Here is a 20425-nt window from a genome sequence, read left to right as displayed (position 1 = left end):
AATTGCCACTAAATCCTAAAAATCGATACGAAAAGCCTTTTCAACACTAGATATATAAATATTGTTTGACAAAGAATACATAAAATATGTCATAGCTTATTGGTGAAACATTTAATATAAGAGTTTGAGGTTGCATGTTCGAATCTTGTAAAGATCATACGCATGTTGAGTTAAACATTTATAGCTATTGTAATCGCTACAATAATCACCACGATTGGATTTAGTTTTTCGTATCGATTATTGAGGCCAACCCCAGCGATATTGAAAACCACTACTAAAGGCTAAGGCAACGGGGGATATTGTATCGAATGACCATTCGTTGGGAAAGCTTTTTGTTGCAATTACAATCGATACTAAAGGTTAAAATAATCGCTACAAAAAGGTTATTTTTTTGTAGTGTTTTTATTTGTATATGTATACTAATCCTATGTGCATGGAGGATCTTGTTTCGTCTGTTTCATTCCCTTTCCCTTAATTGAAAGTTGAGTAGTTTTCATACTACATTTATCTTATAGCATGAAATTAAATTTTCTATTATTCATTGTATACTCCATTTATGACTTTATGTAGCATCTAATTTATGCCATATCCACACCCTATCGATAGCTCATTAGCTTGTCATTAGACAATCGGCAATAGATAGATGCTTAAAATAAAAAAACGTAACGCTATTTCCAGATTAAATTTAGGTGGTCGATCTTTTCCATTTTTAAAATAAATGTTTCATTTTGACTTTTTATGCTATTCACATAATCTGACCAACATTACCGATTTATACATAGAAAAATATAGTCTTGTGAGTACTTATTGGAATCGTGTCAATGTATAGTATTGAATAAATAAAAAAACTAAATGTATAATTTTTATTTATTTATAATTAAGATTTTATTGGTCAAAATTTTACATTAGCATATTTGCTCAGTCAAAATGGGGCATCTATTTTGAAATAGAGTGAGTATTAATTTTGGTTTTGGAGTCTTAGGGCCTGTTCACTTAAGCTTAATTTCAGTTCAGTTCAGCTCCAATCAGTTCAGTTCATTTCAATTCAGCTCCTAATTTCCTTCTCTCATAAAATATTAATTTTAGCTCTATTCAATTCAGTTCAGTTCAGCTCTAATCTATTCAGTTCATTTCAGCTCCAATCAGTTCATCTCAGTTCAGTAAATGTGAACAGGCCCTTAGTCAATACTATACACGTAGTATATTTATAGAAAAATGCTTATAATTTTGGGAAGATCAAATTTAAGAATGTGGCTAACTAATTAAGATTGAAAGAACTATTAGCTACGGAATAACCCTGGAGTAGAAGTGTAATTAAAGATTTAAAGTCTTCATTACTTAATCTATTAAATTGATGAAAGCAACCAACCGATCAATTTATCCTGAAAACTCTTCTACTATATAACTATCATTATCATATAACCATAACATATCCCACATACATACAAACACAATTAAGGTTGATTAATCCCACAAGTAACGGTTTTAGTTAGTAAAAACAATGCAAGTTAAACATCATTGTCTAAACAACAATAATTTATATGATTATTATGATCTCATTCATCTTGTATATATATATATATGAGTTACTCCGTACTTACTTAAATCTCACAAATCAAAGCAAACCTCACATTAGCAAAATTTTCTTACCTTTCCTTTAAAATGAGCTTTCTTTTATACAAATCTCTTTCATTATCATGTTTTCAAATGTTAATCATGATTGTAACTCTCTTAGGAGGGATCAGTTCTGTACACTCGGGTGTTGATTCGGACCCTTACAATACCTCGGGTGATGATCTAGGCCTTTACGATCCATTTTATGATAGTAACAACCCGAGTAATCCTACCTGCCAACCACCAATCCCACCTTTTGTGTTGCCTATTTACAAAGTTGATATAATGCAATTGCAATTTGCTCAAAATATAGAGCATTTGGAAGCTGATTTTTTCTTGTGGGGTGCCCTAGGGTACGGCCTTGACAAGGTTGCCCCGCAACTAACTCTTGGCGGTCCGCCTCCTATTGGGGTTCGGAAGGCCAACCTTGACAACCTCACTCAGGGTATTATCACCGAATTTGGCTTTGAGGAAGTTGGACACTTGAGGTTAGCAAATAATCCTATGCCCTACTTATTTATTTAATCTATATATAACCCTATGTATTTATCAGCTTAAGCTTTGTGTTAAGATGATCCTTAAACACACTAAATTTATCTTATAGCAAGCTGATGGTTGAGGCCGGCCTAGGAATATGTTTTATACTCTATTCATTCTTGTTAATTTATTTCCTTGGATTTTTTTTTTTTTTTAATTAAAATTTATATATATAGGGCCTTAAAAAGGACAGTTGGAGGCATCCCAAGGCCATTAATGGATTTAAGTCAACAAAATTTTGCAAGGGTTGTAAATCAAGCATTTGAAAGTGATCTAAAGCCACCATTTGATCCATATAGAGATAGTCTTAGCTACATGTTGGCTTCATATATTATTCCTTACATGGGACTAACCGGCTACGTTGGTGCTAACCCGCAGATCAAAGGTTATGTTACTAAAAGGGTATGAAATACGCTCTCTGTTTTTTATTACTTGTTTCACTACACTGTTCACATATATCAAATACGAAGTATATATTACATTTCCAAAAATGGAGTGAGCAAATATTATCTTAATTGTATTTTATGATTTGTTTTCTTACTGGTATTTAATTTTGCATGCATGATGAATAGTACATCATACTTAAAGCTTTCCTTTATATGAGTACAGTATTTAATGTAGATTAATTGGCTAACTACCCTTCATAGAGTTTTAGCACGATAGTACAGTTGAATTAATTTAATAGTTATCACTTATCAGTCACGTTATGCAACTGATCATTTGGCCATTGAAAAATGTGTTTGAAATTTGATTTGTGGATTGTGACAAATTAAATTAACCATAATTGGTATAAGGAGCTACCTTTCTTATCTAATACTCTATACTTGCTATAGAAATACATAAGCCATTTAGTCAAATAACCAACACTTTAAAGTTAAACACCGGGATTTGATTCCAGTTCTTGTGTGTAAATTAAACCAAAGGTTAAAAATTGTTTATATGTATCATATATTCGGATTGGATAGGATTGTATTTGATTTGGGTTTAAGTTTTCAAGAAAAAAGTCCAAACATATATAAATCGGACTAAATTTTACTTGCAAAAAGTCCAATCTAGTCCATCCAAATTTATACCCCCCTTTTTTTTTAGACCATTAGCATCCTATTACACCCTTTGTGACATTGAAAATTCTATAGTGGTCGTTTGAAATATAACTATCATAATATTTTAATGATTATATAGTTCATACTTAACTTATTTTTATCCAAGTAATTAATTATATTACTCTATTTTTGCTATAAAATATTATTATCAACATTTTTTTAATTTATCAAATTTTTAGTTTTATTTATGTAATTTTTACAGTTATTTTATAGTATCTAGACAAATATTTATTTTATGGTAAATTAAAATTTTCAAAAATTATATTTGCATTGTAGAAATTATAATACTAATTGTGTCCAATTTATAGTGTGAAAAAATAGTTCGCTCATATTTTTTATCATTAAAATAATAAGGTAGTCATATTTCAAATGACCGCTGTAGAAACATCCCTGTGACATACATAGTTGGCAACTTAAGCATAAGAGTCGCACAATATAATGTTCCAATTTGATTTATATTGAATTGATTTTTATGCAGCTCTTATCAGGATTACTCGGAACTGAAGCAGGCCAAGATGCAGTAATTAGGATGTACTTATACGAAAGACGAATGAACCTAGTGTACCCATACAACTTCACCGTGGCAGAATTCACAAATCGTATATCAATTCTAAGGAACAAATTGGGCATGTGTGGCATCAAAGACGAAGGTGTTGTTGTCCCACCCGAGCTTGGGGCTGAGGGCCGGACTAGCACGAATGTGTTATCATCGAACCAAGACTCGATTTCCTATGCTCGAACACCTGCTGAAATACTTAGAGTCTTGTATGAAACTGGCAATGAGCATCACCCTGGTGGGTTTTACCCTAAGGGAGCTAATGGTGAAGTTGCTAGGATGTATCTTAAAGACCAATACTAGCTAGTTTTTTTATGTTCTTCAATAAGTTTGTAAAAACACTAGAGATATGCTTCATTATATTATTAATGCTAGTAGTAAGTCTAGCTTTGCACCATACAATATTATATTATCCAACCATTTCTTAATATATATGTAATAAAGTGTTTTTCACTTTTTCGCCATTGTCAAGGACCAATTTTAACATTAGACATGGTAAAAATTTAATCTTTAGAAATACTTATTTTGAATAATCTAACAATAATGTTTTACATAATAATGACCACAAGTGCATGGTGTAATTGTAAAAAAGAAAATGTAGTAAAAAACTAATCTATAAATAGTGCATAAAGTCCATCAATACATTGATATTTTTTGAGTGTTTAGAGATCCACAAGGGCGGATAATGAGAATCAATCCCAAAATCTCTTGGAATCGAGAAGGAAGCTCTAACCACTTGATGTATCCCTCATTCTCATCAATACATTGATATGGTTATGCATGGCCTTAGTTAGAAATTAAATTAAATACGTCACTATAATTTTAATTCGTCAATCATGCAATTCCAAAAAAATAACTAAAATCAAATCCACACTCATCTCAATTTCAATTCTAACACATCCAGTCATCACCAATGGCCAAATAAGAAATAAATCAAAGACAAATTAAAACCACTATCTTTTCGTAACTAAGATGACTTCGTTTCATTGAATTAGATGATTTTGATACAATAATTTTGTTTAACATGCCTACACGAAATTACACAATTCCATAAATATTTATTACGTATTTACGTAGTATCTTTTCTTTGGCTGCAGTAGTGGGATGGACCATGGGACGGAGCTAGGCTAGCCAGCTCAATTTTTTTCTTTGTTGCGTTACATAAACTTGTTGTCAAAAATCAATGTTCTTGTGTGAATTGAAAGCTTTTCTAACCCGTACAATCACCATCATATGACATTCATATATCCCCACAAAATTGCTATCTGAAAATGAATATTATGTTATTTTTTGAATTGAATATATAATACTTCCAATGTGATTTATACGTTAGGAAAATCTTGTTGGCATAACTTTTATATATCGAGAATTATAAGTATGAATGACTAATGTTGTGTTCAGGGAAACATTATAAACTCAACATTAGGCAATATTAGAGGAACGAAAAAAGTATAACACAATAAGATCACCTTGATGCCCCAAGTATGTACAAGAATAAACTTGGCAAAGATTATATATGCACAATGCACATGATTGATTAAATCCATCGTATCAAGATGTATTATCTTCCACACACAAAAAAAAAAACGTACAGAGTACTAATAAAGCCATAAATGTTGCTTAATCCTTAGAAAAAAAAAATTAGTACTCCGTAGAAAAACAAGGGATGTTAGTAAAATGACCCTGTTAGGACCCCTTCAATTGGTGGACTAGTATATATACAAGCTACTTAAATTTCACATCGACAAAAACATCTTAAAGTCTCTTCTAAACAAACACAATTTCTTCCAATTCATCGTGCTAAAATGAGCATTATTGTATCCAAATTACCTTCATTATCAATCTCACAAATGTTATTAGTCATCCTAAATTTCCTAGGGTCGATTAGATTAGTATACCCGAGTATTGATTTAAATCCCTTCGATCCAATTGATGTTCTTACCCTTTTAAAACCGGTTTATGATACCAATGATCCAAATTGTCAATCACCAAATCCACCTGGAGTGCATCCGGTTTACAATATTGATATTAATTTGTTGCAATTTGCACAAAATATTGAGCATTTGGAAGCTGATTTCTTCTTGTGGGGTGCACTAGGGTTTGGCCTCGACGAGGTTGCCCCTGAGCTAACCCTTGGTGGTCCACCTCCAATCGGGGTCCGAAAGGCTAACCGTAACAACTTAAAAGAAAATATCATCAAAGAATTTGCTTATGAAGAAATTGGACACTTAAGGTTTTCACATTGCACCCTTCATAGTTCATACTAATCACAAGTCATTTTTCATGTCATATAATAGCAATCATATTTAATTCACGTATATCTGTAAAGGATTCGAATTAACCAATTATCTAATTACGTACTTATCATATATTCATATATTAGTGCATCATATCACACAAGTATTGACCTAATTAATTTGTTATATTCTAATTAAATTTCTTAATTATGTATTAAAATGCTATTAAAATATAACATTATCTTACTTGTGTTATTATTAGGATAATAAAAAAGACAGTTGGAGGACTCCCAAGGCCATTGATGGATTTAAGTCCAAAAAATTTTGCAAAAATCGTAAATAAAGCGTTTGAAAGAGATCTTGAGCCTCCATTTGATCCATACAGAGACAATCTCAGCTACATGTTGGCTTCATACATTATTCCTTACTTGGGACTTAATGGTTATGTTGGTGCTAACTCACAGATCAAAGGTTATGCTTCCCGAAGGGTAAGATTATTGTTTTCTTTATTTTGCTTAATATATTACGTATTATTATTTTTTCTTCATTAAATTATCATATGTAATTATATAATTTTTATAAAACTCATTCCATTGCCCATTTACATATACTAAAATTACATCTTGTTCAAAAAAACCCTAAATAAATAAGATTAAAGTTACTCCAAATTGGCGGAAAGCTACCTAAAACTATTCGATATACATTAATGATTTTGTAAATGGAGTGTACACAAAAGTTTTTGCTTACTTAAGGTGGCTAACGTCACAACTTTAATTATAAGTAGAATTACTAATGATGAAAAATATGTAAATAAATATTTTTAGGGGTATAAATGTCCGCACACTATTCTTAAGATTTTTAAAAAAGAGCTAAAGTAACATTAATGGGACAATTAAGTAAATAAGCTTTTTAGAGGGTATAATTGTTCAAACATTATTCATAAGAGTTATCTCATACTTTTTAATATGTAGGAATTTATTATACTAATTGAACTTATTAACCTATACTTCTTCCGTTTTCTTTTACTTGCAACACTTCCCTAAAAAGGAAATGTCACAATACTTGCAACACACTATAAAAGGAAAGTTACTTTAGGGAAAAACTATACTATATCCCTTATTTAAAGGACAACTATATCCCTTATTTAAAGGACATGGTCCACTAAATTACAATCCTAACAACCACTCATCTTATTTTAAAGTTTATTATATCATGTAAACCCCATCTTTCTTAATTACCGCGCTAAAGGGTGTGTTGCATCTAAAAGAAAACGGAGGAAGTATATTTTATTTGAACTTCTTATCTTATCTGAGCTTGTTAGACTTGTGATGACAATATCTTTGAATTCAACTCTTAATGATTTCTTCAATTAAAATTATTTGTTAAGCAGCTCCTAGCAGGACTTTTAGGAGTTGAAAGCGGACAAGATGCTGTAATTAGGACGTACCTATACGAGAGACAAAGGAATAGAGTACAACCATATAATTTTACCGTGGCAGAATTTACAAATCGCATTTCAACTCTAAGGAACAACCTAGGCAAGTGTGGCGTCAAAGACGAAGGCATCGTAGTCCCACCGGAGCTCGGAGCTGAGGGCAACTCTTCCACGAACATCTTATCGGCGAACGCTGACTCGATTTCCTATGCTCGATCCCCCGAAGAAATACTTAGGATTTTGTATGATACAGGCGTTGAGCGTGTTCCTGGTGGGTTTTACCCCAAGGGGGGTAATGGTCAAATTGCTAGGTTGTATTTGTAAGATTTAATCGTATATTGTATATACTTATATACGAATTACGGAGTAATAATTATCTACTATACTACCTCCGTTAATTATTATTATTATGTGTAATTTTGGACTATTATTTGTGAGATATAAAAATTCCAAAGTTGCACATAATATTTAACAGAGATAGTATTAAACTTGTGTAATAAACTTTAAAGAATAAAATGTATCGAGTACTTGTATGATGATATTTGTACTTACTAAATACAATTATTCTGATTTTTATTCCGTACAAAGAATTTTATTCTACACGCCTACACGTACAAATGTAAATGTAGGCAAAAATAATTAAAATTGTGAAAAAGACATTATTTATGTACGACATTGATATGTCTGCATATGCATGAACTTAGTTAGATAGTATTTATATCAGTAATATCACTATATACGTGTCACATATACCCACATATTGTATATATATGTGACGTGTGTTGTAGGGTTATTAAGCAACTAGATTAGTACCCATGCCACTGAATATTATATTTACTAAATATTTTTTTTAAGGTAAATGAAAAGGTCTAGTAATAATCAGATCAATAGATTTGCTTTATGTTTAGTGAATTTTATACTTAATACCTCCATTATTATTTACAAAAGTATTTAAATTTGCTTATTAAGATTGACAATGTACACTTTTAACAAAGTTAAAGCACTATACAAGTAGCTTGAAGCCTTGAACATTATTGGGGATGTCTACTGTTTGGGTACTATAATGGGTAGGCCCCATTATAGCCTCATAAGACCAAAGGTCCAAATAAGTCTTACATTGCTTGGGTCCAAAAGCCCACTCATAACCTCTATATATACCCTACTTAGGGCAAAGGTAAAGGGGGTTGGTCACTCTTACATTAAGATGACTATGAAACACCTCTCTCTCCTAAAAACCTCTCTCAAAAATATCCATTGTTTGGCACTAACTTGAGCGTCGGAGGCTCCGCCCCGGGGTCCACACCCGGGGCTCGGAGTTCATTTTGCAGGTCCGACAAAGGCCCACATCCGAGGCACATCAGCAGCCCAATGGGGCCCGGTTAGCCATTTTTTGCCGAAACAATTTGGCGCCGTCTGTGGGAATCCGAGTACACTACCCATGAAAATCCACTAGTTCATAGCTACCGTGTTCCACCATGAAAATGGGTCAAATTTTCTAGTAAGTTTATCCCAAAATCTAATAAACCACCGTATTTTTCTTCAGTTTAAACTGCATTAAAGGCTGAAGCAAGGCATCTTTTGTGAGTAATTCAATTGAATTACCCACTTGGCCATAAATTCATGGAATTTTGGTCAGATCCCACTCTTGAATACTCTCATGCAAATATCAAACAAATTTTGCAAGATTTGAAAATTCCACTTTCCTTTTAATTAAGGAAGTGAAAAGAAAAGGTCCAGACACCTTTTCATTGCCAAGACTTTCAACCACAAATGAAAGGTGGTCATTGTACCACGTCTCCAACCAAAAATAAGAAAAGCAAAGTTGGTCCACACCATCATTGGTCATCATCTTCACCCAAAAAAGCTACGAAAATGGTAGTATTAACTGCATCAGATTTGCTTCTTCACCTTTCAAAAGCTCCAAACTACCGAAGCCGGTTCGGGCCGAAGGTGATGTATATCCGCCGAAGGTGTTCCAGCCGAGGCCCCAATTACTCGGTTAGTAACACCAAAAAATTGGCTGAGATTATTAGCTCAGCTTCTCTAGCCGGGCCGAGGTTTCCGAGGCCGAAGAGAGCTCTTCAGCCAGCCGAAGCTCTATGCCGAGGTAACCGTTACTGAAGCTCCTATTAGCCGAGGCCGAGGCCGAGGCTATGCATTGAAAGTTGAGTTTACAAACTTTTCGAGCTAGCCGAGCCGAAGGTGACCTCAACCGAAGGTTCACCCGGCTGCCGAAGTAGGTCCGATCCGAAGCTGAAGAAATTCCCTCAGCCAGTCGGAGGTTCATCTGAGCTGAAGCCGAACCTTATCCCCTGCCGAGGTCGCGGGCCTTGCTAAAGTTTCGGATAAGCCGAAAGTCCTAAAATCACACCGAGGCGGCCACACCGAAGGTGGGGTCGAGCTGAAGGTGGGGTGTCGGACCGAAGGTAAATTCGAGCCGAAGCTTGACTCCTAGCCGAGGCCCATCTAGGTTCAGCCGAGCCGAAGCCGGTTCATGCCGAGCCAAATGTCACGTGCGGACTGATCCCCTTAGTCTTTTGCACGCGCGCCCACTAACTTCCTTCCCTAAGGTTGCTAGTCAAGGCTTACCCCGAGTATTGCTTATAGCAACTATGGTAACGAAAGCTAAAGTAAGTGAGTAAGTAAAGCACAAGTGAGAGAGTGATTAAGTGAACTTTTTATTGCTTGAGAAAGAGTGTTTTCAAATGCTTGCCCTTTTACAAAATGAGGGGAAGGACCCTATTTATAGTCCTCCCAAGTAGCTAGAATGTTCTATTCTAGAGCTTTCTAACCTCCTTAAATGGAGGGTCCTAGAAGCTTACTTTTCTAAAGACTTCTATACAATTCTGAGTCCCTACTCATATGTACAAGTTTCCGGAGTATTCTATGTTACTCTAGAGGTTACAAGTATGTACAAGAGCAACCTAGATACTTCTAGAAGCTTCCGGACGCATCCCGAGCCTTGTAGCACGTTCTGGAAGGTTCCGGACCTTTCCTCGAAATTCTGGTTGCACCATTGTGTTCATTGGGTCCAAAAACGGTGGACCACCAAGTTTGGGTTCATTTGGATTCCATTTGGTCTCCCAAATGACCCATTATTGTGTTACTGTCACTTGAGTGTTCACTAGGTTTATAAGCAGGTTGCTATTTAAAGCTCTTTAGGGGAGTGGTGCTTCCTAGCACCCATGGGCAACTCCCTTGGCCCGATCTGTTGCCTAGTGCCCAAGTGACGTTGCTTGCTGCCATTGTGGGTGTGGGGCTTGAGTTGTGACATGCTCCCCCACCCAAGTCTTGACGACCCCGTCAAGGCCGCCCCTCGAACTCCGAGATCTTGTCCTTGAATTGCCACAAGTCTTCCTCTCTTTCCCATGATGCCTCACTGTCCGGAAGACCTTTCCATCGGACAAGATATTCGTTATAGCTTGGCACACCTCTTTTCCTTATGGCCCTCTTGGCCTCAATGACCTCGATGTCCCGATCATACGAAGTCACCACCGCTGTTGGTGCTCGGTGTGACTCACCCCTTGATAGATCTTCCTTGTCTTCATGATAGGGTTTGAGCATACTCACATGGAACACCGGGTGGATTTTGAGCTTTGGTGGTAGCTCAAGCTTATAGGAGACCTTCCCAACCTTCTTGATCACCGGGAAAGGCCCCTCGTACTTCCGCACAAGGCCTTTGTGCACCTTGCGGAAGACTTTAAATTGCTGAGGTAGCAGCTTGACCATGACTAAGTCGCCCTCCATGAACTCCAACGGGCGTCTATGCTTGTCCGCCCACTTCTTCATCTTCTTGGCGGCTTTGTCAAGATAAGTCTTCGTTATGTCCAACTGCTCGTGCCACCCCTTGGCTAACTTGTAGGCTGCTGGGCTGCTACCTGTGTAGCCCGATGCAACGGCTTGTGGCGTCAAAGGTTGTTGCCCCATGACTATCTCGAAAGGACTTTGTTGTGTTGCCTCGGACCTTTGTAGATTGAAAGAGAATTGGGCTATGTCCATGAACTTCGCCCAATCTCGCTGATTGGCACTCACATAGTGCCTCAGATACAACTCGAGCAAAGCATTCACCCTCTCCGTCTGCCCATCTGATTGTGGGTGAAAGCTTGTTGAAAAATGAAGCCCTGTCCCAAGGAGCTTGAACAACTCCGTCCAGAATTTGGCGGTGAACCTCGGGTCCCTATCACTGATGATGCTCCGCGGTAAGCCCCAATACTTCACCACATGCTTGAAGAACAACTTGGCGGCTTGCTCCGCGGTGCAGTCCTTTGGTGCCGGTATGAAAGTGCCATACTTGGAAAAGCGATCGACGACCACCATTATTGAACCACACCCGTCTGACTTGGGCAAGGCTGATATGAAATCCATTGAGACGCTTTCCCAAGGCTTCTCCGGAATTGGCAATGGCTGCAACAGACCCGCCGGCACTCGTTGCTCCACCTTGTCTTGCTGGCACACAAGACAAGTCTTGACATATGCCTCAATATCGTCTCGCATATGAGGCCAATAATAGATCTCCTCCAAGAGTGCCATGGTGCGTTGGATGCCTAGGTGTCCTGCCCATAAAGAATCATGACACTCCCTTAACACATCGCGCCTAAGGTTGTCCCACTTAGGCACATAGATGCGTCTTCCGACGGTGTAGAGTATCCCATCTTCTACCCAAAACCGTCGGGTCTTCCCTTCTTTGGCCAAGTCGACGAGCCCCTTGGCCATTGAATCTTTCTCTAATCCATCCTTGATCCGTCCAAGGATGTTGCTAGCAACACTGCTAGCACTAGCAAAGATAGCCTTGCGACTAAGAGCGTCAGCAACCACATTGACCCTTCCTGGCTTGTACTCCATCACATAATCAAAATCGGCCAAGAAGTCTTGCCACCGAGCTTGCTTGGGGCTGAGCTTCTTCTGATTTTGAAAATAGCTTGTTGCTACGTTGTCGGTCATGATGGTGAACCGACTCCCCAAGAGATAGTGTCTCCATACTCGCAAACAATGAATGATCGTCGTCATTTCCTTATCATGCACCGGATACCTCTTCTCGGTGTCATTCAGCTTGCGTGACTCATAGGCAATTGGATGCCCCTCTTGCATGAGAACTCCTCCAATGGCAAAATCGGAGGCATCCGTATGTAGCTCAAATGGCTTAGAGTAATCTGGCAAGGCCAAGACAGGCTCTTTGGTGACCGCCTTTTTCAAGTCATCAAAGGCTACCTGGCATTTATCATCCCAGCACCATTGCACCTTCTTCTTTAAGAGATCGGTTAGTGGTGCTGCTCGTGCTGAATAGCTCTTAATGAATCGCCTGTAGTAGTTTGCAAGCCCAAGGAAAGAACGTAACTCTGAGACGTTCTTGGGCTCCTCCCATTCATTGATGGAGCGCACCTTGTCATGCTCCATCATGATCTTTCCAGCCCTGATTCGATGCCCTAGAAAAGACACCTCTTCTTGGGCGAATGAGCACTTCTCTTGCTTCACATAGAGCTCGTTCTCCCGGAGTACTTGAAACACCTGTCTCAAATGCTCCAAGTGGCTTGTTAGATCGTTGCTATACACGACGATATCGTCGAGATAAACAACGACAAATTTATCAAGAAAAGGCTGGAAAATTCTATTCATCAAAGTACAAAATGTGGCCGGGGCGTTGGTGAGACCGAAAGGCATCACCAAGAATTCAAAAGACCCGTAGCGAGTGACGCACGTCGTTTTAGGCTCATCACCTTCGGCGATGCGCACTTGCCAATAGCCCGACCTAAGATCAAGTTTTGAGAAGTACCTGGCTTTTCCAAGTCGGTCAAAGAGATCAGCGACTAGCGGGATTGGATATTTGTTTTTCACCGTTATCTTATTCAAAGCCCGGTAGTCGATACACATCCGCATGCTCCCATCATGCTTGCGTTGGAAGAGCATAGGTGCTCCAAATGGTGCTTTGGATGGCCTGATGAACCCTGCATCTAGCAATTCCTTAAGCTGCTTCCTTAACTCTTCAAGCTCTGGTGGTGCCATCCGATAGGGCGCCATGGCTGGAGGTCTAGCCCCTGGTTCCAGCTCTATCTCATGATCAACTTCCCTTCGAGGGGGAAGCCTTTTGGGCAGCTCCGAAGGCATCACATCCTTAAATTCCTCGAGCACTCCGGCAACTTCTGTTGGAACCTCGCCCCCACTAGGTTCATCTTCGACTAGTGTGGCCAAGAATGTTTCTTGGCCCTTCTTGACGTCTTTCTCCAGCTGAATGGCCGAGATCATCTTAGCCTCGACCTCCTCCCGAGTAATAGGGACGAACCATGCTCCCTGGTCCTTTAGAATAGTCATCGACCCGTCCCTTTCAAATGAGAACGGCCTCACCGAGTCCATGAACTCTAGACCCAGCACAAGAGAGAAGTCGTCCATGTTGACGACGGTGAGGTCGACGGTGCCACTCCATTCTCCCAAACAAAGAGGCACATTTCTAGCAACACCAAGGATGGGCACTGGTGAGGTATTTACGGTCTTCAATGTCCCTGGTTCCTTGGTATACCTGACCCCCAATTTACTCGCCTCCTCCTTGGCGATGAAATTGTGTGAGGCACCCGTGTCAACAAGTGCCCTAGAAGCCCTGCCATTCACCAATGCTTCAACAAACATTGGTTTTCCCTTTGGGCGGGGAAGTGTGCTTACCTTGACAACATTGTTGCACCCCTCGGCCTCGAATGTAGCTTTGACACTTCCCATGATGCGCAACGACCCCATCTGCGCTTCGTCTCCCGTCGACTTGCCACCCGAAGAGATAATGGCATTGAGCCTTTGTCGTCCTGGGCATTCCCTAGCCCAATGCGGCCCTCCGCATAGGAAGCAGTCGCGGTGCTTGCTTTTATCTGACGAGGAAGAAGTAGATGTTTGGCCCTTGCCTTTGTCTCTGTCCCTCCTCTCGAACCGGTTGTTGCTGCTGCTACTGCTTCGGTCGGTGGGTTTAGCTCCCCCACCTTTTCCCCTGTTGCTACCACCCTTGTTATCCCTCTTGGAATCCTTGAACTCAAGCAAGGACTCGGCCACGGCAATGGCCTCAGCAAGTGTCTGCACATTCCTCCTTTCCACCTCTTGCTGGGCCCAACGTTGTAGCCCTCCGATGAAATAGATGAGTTGGTTCTCCTCTGAGAGATCGTCGATCTCGAGCATCAACCTGGAGAATTGCTTAATGTACTCCTTGATGGTACCGTTGTGCTTGAGATCCCGCAGCTTCATCATCGAGAGCTTCTTGGCATTCTCTGGATAGAATTGCCGTTTGAAATCCTTCTTGAACTCGTCCCAAGTGCTAATGGAACAAGTTCCCTTCTTGATATCTAGCTCGCGGCGCCTCCACCAGAGTATGGCATCATCTCCAAGGTACATGGTGGCAGCATTGATCTTGGAATCATCATTCTCCAAGCGCATAGCGTCGAAGTATTTTTCGACGCCCCATAGGAAGTTATCGATTTCCCGTGCATCTCGCTTCCCATGGAATTTTTGTGGCTTGGGAACCTCCATCTTGGGTCCCGTGTTAATGGTAAAACCCCTGGTTACCGCTGCCTTACGGCAAAGAGTGAGTTCCTCCTTGAGAACCTCGTTCTCCTTCTTTAAAGCGAGGAGTTCCCCCGAGAACTCCTCCCGTAACTTGGTTAGCTCGCACAACAACTTCTCCACGGCTTGATTAGCGAGTGTGTGAGCCTCCGTCGTGCGTTCCAAGCCCAACTCCTCAAGTCGGTTGTCTAAGTCAACCACTTGATCTTTGAGCGCTGACACGTCAATCTCTACCTTGCCAATGGCGTCGGACAAGCCCCCCATGGCTAGCTCGAGCTTGGCTGTCTTCTCATCGCCTTTATGCACTCGCTTCTCAAGCTTCTGGAAGGCCTGAGGCATGGCCTTAGCCTCTCCTTCGAACACCTGTGATGCGCTGGCCTTCTTGTTCTTACCCATCGTCCAACACTTACCTTTCTTTCGTAGTCTACTGTGCTATCTAAGCCAACAGAACGTCGCCCTTCACGATCGTTGCTGCTCTAATACCACGTTGTCACGTGCGGACTGATCCCCTTAGTCTTTTGCACGCGCGCCCACTAACTTCCTTCCCTAAGGTTGCTAGTCAAGGCTTACCCCGAGTATTGCTTATAGCAACTATGGTAACGAAAGCTAAAGTAAGTGAGTAAGTAAAGCACAAGTGAGAGAGTGATTAAGTGAACTTTTTATTGCTTGAGAAAGAGTGTTTTCAAATGCTTGCCCTTTTACAAAATGAGGGGAAGGACCCTATTTATAGTCCTCCCAAGTAGCTAGAATGTTCTATTCTAGAGCTTTCTAACCTCCTTAAATGGAGGGTCCTAGAAGCTTACTTTTCTAGAGACTTCTATACAATTCTGAGTCCCTACTCATATGTACAAGTTTCCGGAGTAATCTATGTTACTCTAGAGGTTACAAGTATGTACAAGAGCAACCTAGATACTTCTAGAAGCTTCCGGACGCATCTCGAGCCTTGTAGCACGTTCTGGAAGGTTCCGGACCTTTCCTCGAAATTCTGGTTGCACCACTGTGTTCATTGGGTCCAAAAACGGTGGACCACCAATTTTGGGTTCATTTGGATTCCATTTGGTCTCCCAAATGACCCATTATTGTGTTACTGTCACTTGAGTGTTCACTAGGTTTATAAGCAAGTTGCTATTTAAAGCTCTTTAGGGGAGTGGTGCTTTCTAGCACCCATGGGCAACTCCCTTGGCCCGATCTGTTGCCTTGTGCCCAAGTGACGTTGCTTGCTGCCATTGTGGGTGTGGGGCTTGAGTTGTGACACAAAGGTGATATGAGCCGAAGGGGTCGCTGAAGAGCCACCAAGCTGAATCCCCGAGGCCGAGGGTACTGCTCCTAGCCTCAAAATCGAAACCTTTTCAAAAGTTTCGTAATAATCCGGATGAAGCAAACAATTTGAAGCAAATATCTTTGGTAATTTCATTTACCATAATTCATATATACTTCGTATAATTTTGTTATTGCTTATACTGGAGTGAAAGTGAAAGCTCATACTTTGTATACATTTTTGTATAAAGTGGGAAAATAAAGCCCCAAATATCTTCCCTGCCCATCAAATTATGGTAGGTGGGTTGGGCTCACTTTCATCTAGACCTACTTATCTAAATTTCTTCAGCAAAAGAAAATGGGTCCAATATTTCGGATCAATATTTTTCTACAAAAAAAAAAAAAATCATTAATTATCCTTACGAAATTGATGATAAAAATAATAATCATCAGTCACCCTCACGATGATGATGATAAAAATGCCCATTACTCATCCTCACGATGATGGTGATAAAAATATCATTCTAACGATGACAAGAAATACCTCTCTAGCTCAACTAGAAACACGGTTTAACCGAAGTACTTCGAATAAACCAGTTTCTGGGGGGAAAGGGGTTAACCCTTAAAAGAGTTGGAAATTTTTAAACTCTTATGATCTTCGGATCAAAGAGTGTTGCCTTTGATATAAAAGCCCTTCAGACCCACGTATCTGAAGGCTCGAGAGTACCCTTCGGACCCACGTATCCGAAGGCTCGAAAAACTCTTATGATCTTCGGATCTAAGAATGTCGCCTTTGTTAAGCTCTTATGATCCTCAGATCAAGAGTGATCGCCTCTTATGATCTTCGGATCTAAGAATGTCGCCTTTGTTAAGCTCTTATGATCCTCGGATCAAGAGTGATCGCCTCTCATGATCTTCGGATCTGAGAAAGTTGCCTTTGTTAAACTCTTAATATCCTGGGATCAAGAGTGAGAGATAGGATGAAGTTCAAAGATTGACACACTTCTAAAATCCGAAAAATATCTCTAGCTACACTTGACGTTTTTAACGGTTCGCGGATCAAGAGTGAGGGATAGGATGAGGTAGTGTCAAAATTGACCACCTCGAAAAAATCCGAAAAATATCTCTAGCAACACTCGACATTTTTAACGGTCCCCGGATCAAGAGTGAGGGATAGGATGAAGGTCAAAAATTGACGCACTTCTAAAATCCGAAAAATATCTCTAGCAACACTCTAATGATCCTCGGATAGAGAGTGATCGACTCTTATGATCTTCGGTTCTAAGAAAGATGCCTTTGTTAAACTCTTATTATCCTCGGATAAAGAGTGATCACATTTGTTAAACTCCTAGTATCCTCGGATCAAGAGTGAGGGATAGGATGAAGGCCAAAAATTGACAAACTTCTAAATCCGAAAAATATCGGATGAAGGTAAAAAATTGACAACCTCAAAATCCGAAAAATATCTCTAGCAACACTCTAATGATCCTTGGATAAGGAGTGATCGTCTCTTACGATCTTTGGATCTAAGAAAGTAGCACCGGCTACAATCCATAAATCCAAACAGACAAAAATCTTCGGCCCAATTTCTATTGAATGACTTATTTGGGAATGAAATAAAACCCAACTCATTTTTCAAATAGAATTGGGTCTAGGGGGCTAGTTGTTTGGGTACTATAATGGGTAGGCCCCATTATAGCCTCATAAGACCAAAGGTCCAAATAAGTCTTACATTTCTTGGGTCCAAAAGCCCACTCATAACCTCTATATATACCCTACTTAGGGCAAAGGTAAAGGGGGTTGGTCACTCTTACATTAAGATGACTATGAAACACCTCTCTCTCCTAAAAACCTCTCTAAAAAATATCCATTGCTTGGCACTAACTTGAGCGTCGGAGGCTCCGCCCCGGGGTCCACACCCGGGGCTCGGAGTTCATTTTGCAGGTCCGACGAAGGCCCACATCCGAGGCACATCAGCAGCCCAATGGGGCCCGGTTAGCCATTTTTTGCCGAAACATCTACCATTAAACAAAATGAATCATAAATTAAAGCAATTCTACAAAAAAATCCACGCTCATCTCATCAGCCATCGTCGCTGGCCAAATTAAATCAAGACATCACACTTTCTTCGTAACAAAGTTGACGTACCATTAAATGATTTCGTTGATTTTGCTTACAATTTATATAACTTAGTTAAACATGCCTACACGTAACTATTTCATTCATTAGTCTTTAGAGCATCAGCATTGGCAAGGAAGCTTATATCCTTTCCCAATTTCTATCTCCTTTACTCCACTTGACACATCACTCTCTCTTTCTTCCACATCACTTCCCACTATCTCCATCCTTTTACTTATCCTCTACTTTGCCCACTTAACACATCACACTCTCTACTTTGCCCACTTTTTTTATTTTTCTGTTGTTTTCTTGTGCACATGGGCCGAGGAAACATTTCCTTTCCACAGAAAGGAAATACTAATGTACTTCCCAAGAGAGTATCCTATTACAAACTTCAGCATTCAAGAGGATTAATAAAAGTAGAAAAAAGGATAGCTAAAAGGAGATATATCCTAGCCAATGCTGATGCTCTTATAATCTTCTCTGTCCATATATAGTGTTTACATTAATGTTTTTCTTGTCAGTATAAGTAACTAAAAATGGCATTGGTCCAACGGCAGCATGAAAAAAATATGGCATGACAAGGATACGGGGCAGGGAGTCAGGCTCAACACATTATTGTGTATACCACATCGTGGGCTATGCTTGGCCACATTTTTACTTAAAATTCCGTCATAATATATATGTATAACATTTTCCTATATATAATTGTTAGATAATATGAAACTCCTCAGATTGGAGTCGATTCCATTGATCTCAATATATAGGGTTACAAGAGTGAGTCCTAATCACGTTAGGAAATCTCAAAAGATAATTACACGATATATACAAAATATATCCAACGATAACAGAATATCTAGAATAATAATCCTATATTCTATCACACCCCCGCAATCGCAGCGGGAGGAGGACGTACGCTGAGGCTGGACCTGAAATCCATAAATAGTTGTCTGGGTAGGCCTTTCGTGAAAATGTCTGCAAACTGATACCGAGAAGGAACGTGTAATACCCGTACATGTCCCAACGCCACCTTTTCTCGAACAAAATGAATGTCCATTTCGACGTGCTTGGTGCGTTGGTGTTGTATGGGGTTGTGAGATAAATAGATTGCACTGACATTATCACAATAAACAAGAGTAGCCTGCCGTAGAGGACAATGTAGCTCTAAAAGAAGGTTTATTCTGCCTCTGCACTTGATCTGGAGAGAGTATGCTGACGCTTAGATTACCAAGAAATAAGATTGTCACCCAAAAAGCAACAGTAACCGGAAGTGGACCGACGAGTGTCTGGACACCCGCCCCAATCTGCGTCAGTATATGTAATCAAGTTTTTAGGAGCCGAAGGATATAAATGTAACCCATGATCAATGGTACCCTGAATGTATCGCAGAATTCGCTTCAATGCATCATAATGAGCCACTCTGGGATCATGCATGAATAAACAGACCTGCTGAACTGCATACGCTATATCAGGGCGAGTAAAAGTGAGGTACTGTAAGGCACTTGCAAGACTGCGATAGAGTGTTGGATCATGAAACTGAGGTCCGGCATCTGCACTGAGTTTGGATTGAGTATCCACTGGAGTCTGCGCAGGTTTACAACTGCTCAAACCTGCACGTTCAAGAATTTTCTGTGCATACTTTTGCTGTGACAGAAACAAATATGAAGGTGTACGTGTAACAGCAATGCCCAAAAAATAATTCAATGGACCTAAGTCAGTCATCGGAAACCCGTTCCGTAAGTGAGAAATAATATTCTCACGCAATTTATCTGAGGAAGTAACCAACACAATATCGTCAACATATAGCAACAAATATGCCATATCATTCCCATGCCGGAAGATAAATAAAGAATTATCCATTTTAGCAATGACAAACCCCATCTGCAAAAGATAGTTAGCAAAACGCAAGTACCAAGCCCTTAGAGCTTGTTTGAGGCCATATAGAGCCTTGCGAAATTTGCAAACATAGCCTGGAAATCTCTTGTCAACAAACCCAGGGGGTTGATGCATATAAACACACTCATTCAATTCACCATGC

At 39.6% G+C, this 20425-nt stretch overlaps 2 protein-coding genes and 1 long non-coding RNA gene across 3 annotated transcripts; all 3 read left to right on the top strand.

Moving 5' to 3' along the window:
* Window positions 1-1489: 1489 nt before the first annotated feature.
* On the top strand, window positions 1490-4282 carry LOC145626561 (ferritin-like catalase Nec2). Its single transcript, XM_081679016.1, has 3 exons — window positions 1490-2102; window positions 2328-2553; window positions 3733-4282. The coding sequence occupies exons 1-3, from the start codon at window positions 1663-1665 to the stop codon at window positions 4111-4113; spliced, it is 1047 nt and encodes a 348-aa protein (XP_081535142.1). The 5' UTR covers window positions 1490-1662; the 3' UTR covers window positions 4114-4282.
* Window positions 4283-5615: 1333 nt separating this feature from the next.
* LOC145626560 (ferritin-like catalase Nec2) lies at window positions 5616-7806 on the top strand. The gene is made up of 3 exons (XM_081679015.1): window positions 5616-6043; window positions 6310-6535; window positions 7438-7806. Exons 1-3 carry the CDS (start codon window positions 5616-5618, stop codon window positions 7804-7806), a joined length of 1023 nt encoding a protein of 340 aa, XP_081535141.1.
* A 2047-nt stretch (window positions 7807-9853) lies between these two features.
* LOC145626559 (uncharacterized) lies at window positions 9854-16426 on the top strand. Its single transcript, XR_014111027.1, has 2 exons — window positions 9854-9990; window positions 16272-16426. It is a non-coding gene; the product is annotated as an uncharacterized LOC145626559 (long non-coding RNA).
* The last annotated feature ends 3999 nt before the right edge of the window (window positions 16427-20425 follow it).

The sequence above is a fragment of the Chenopodium album genome, chromosome 4 (genome assembly GCF_948465745.1).
Source record: "Chenopodium album chromosome 4, dcCheAlbu1.1, whole genome shotgun sequence".
In the NCBI taxonomy this organism is placed as follows: Eukaryota; Viridiplantae; Streptophyta; class Magnoliopsida; order Caryophyllales; family Amaranthaceae; genus Chenopodium; species Chenopodium album.
The sequence above is the reverse complement of the archived record's forward strand: the minus strand, read 5'-3'. Positions and strand labels throughout refer to the sequence as shown.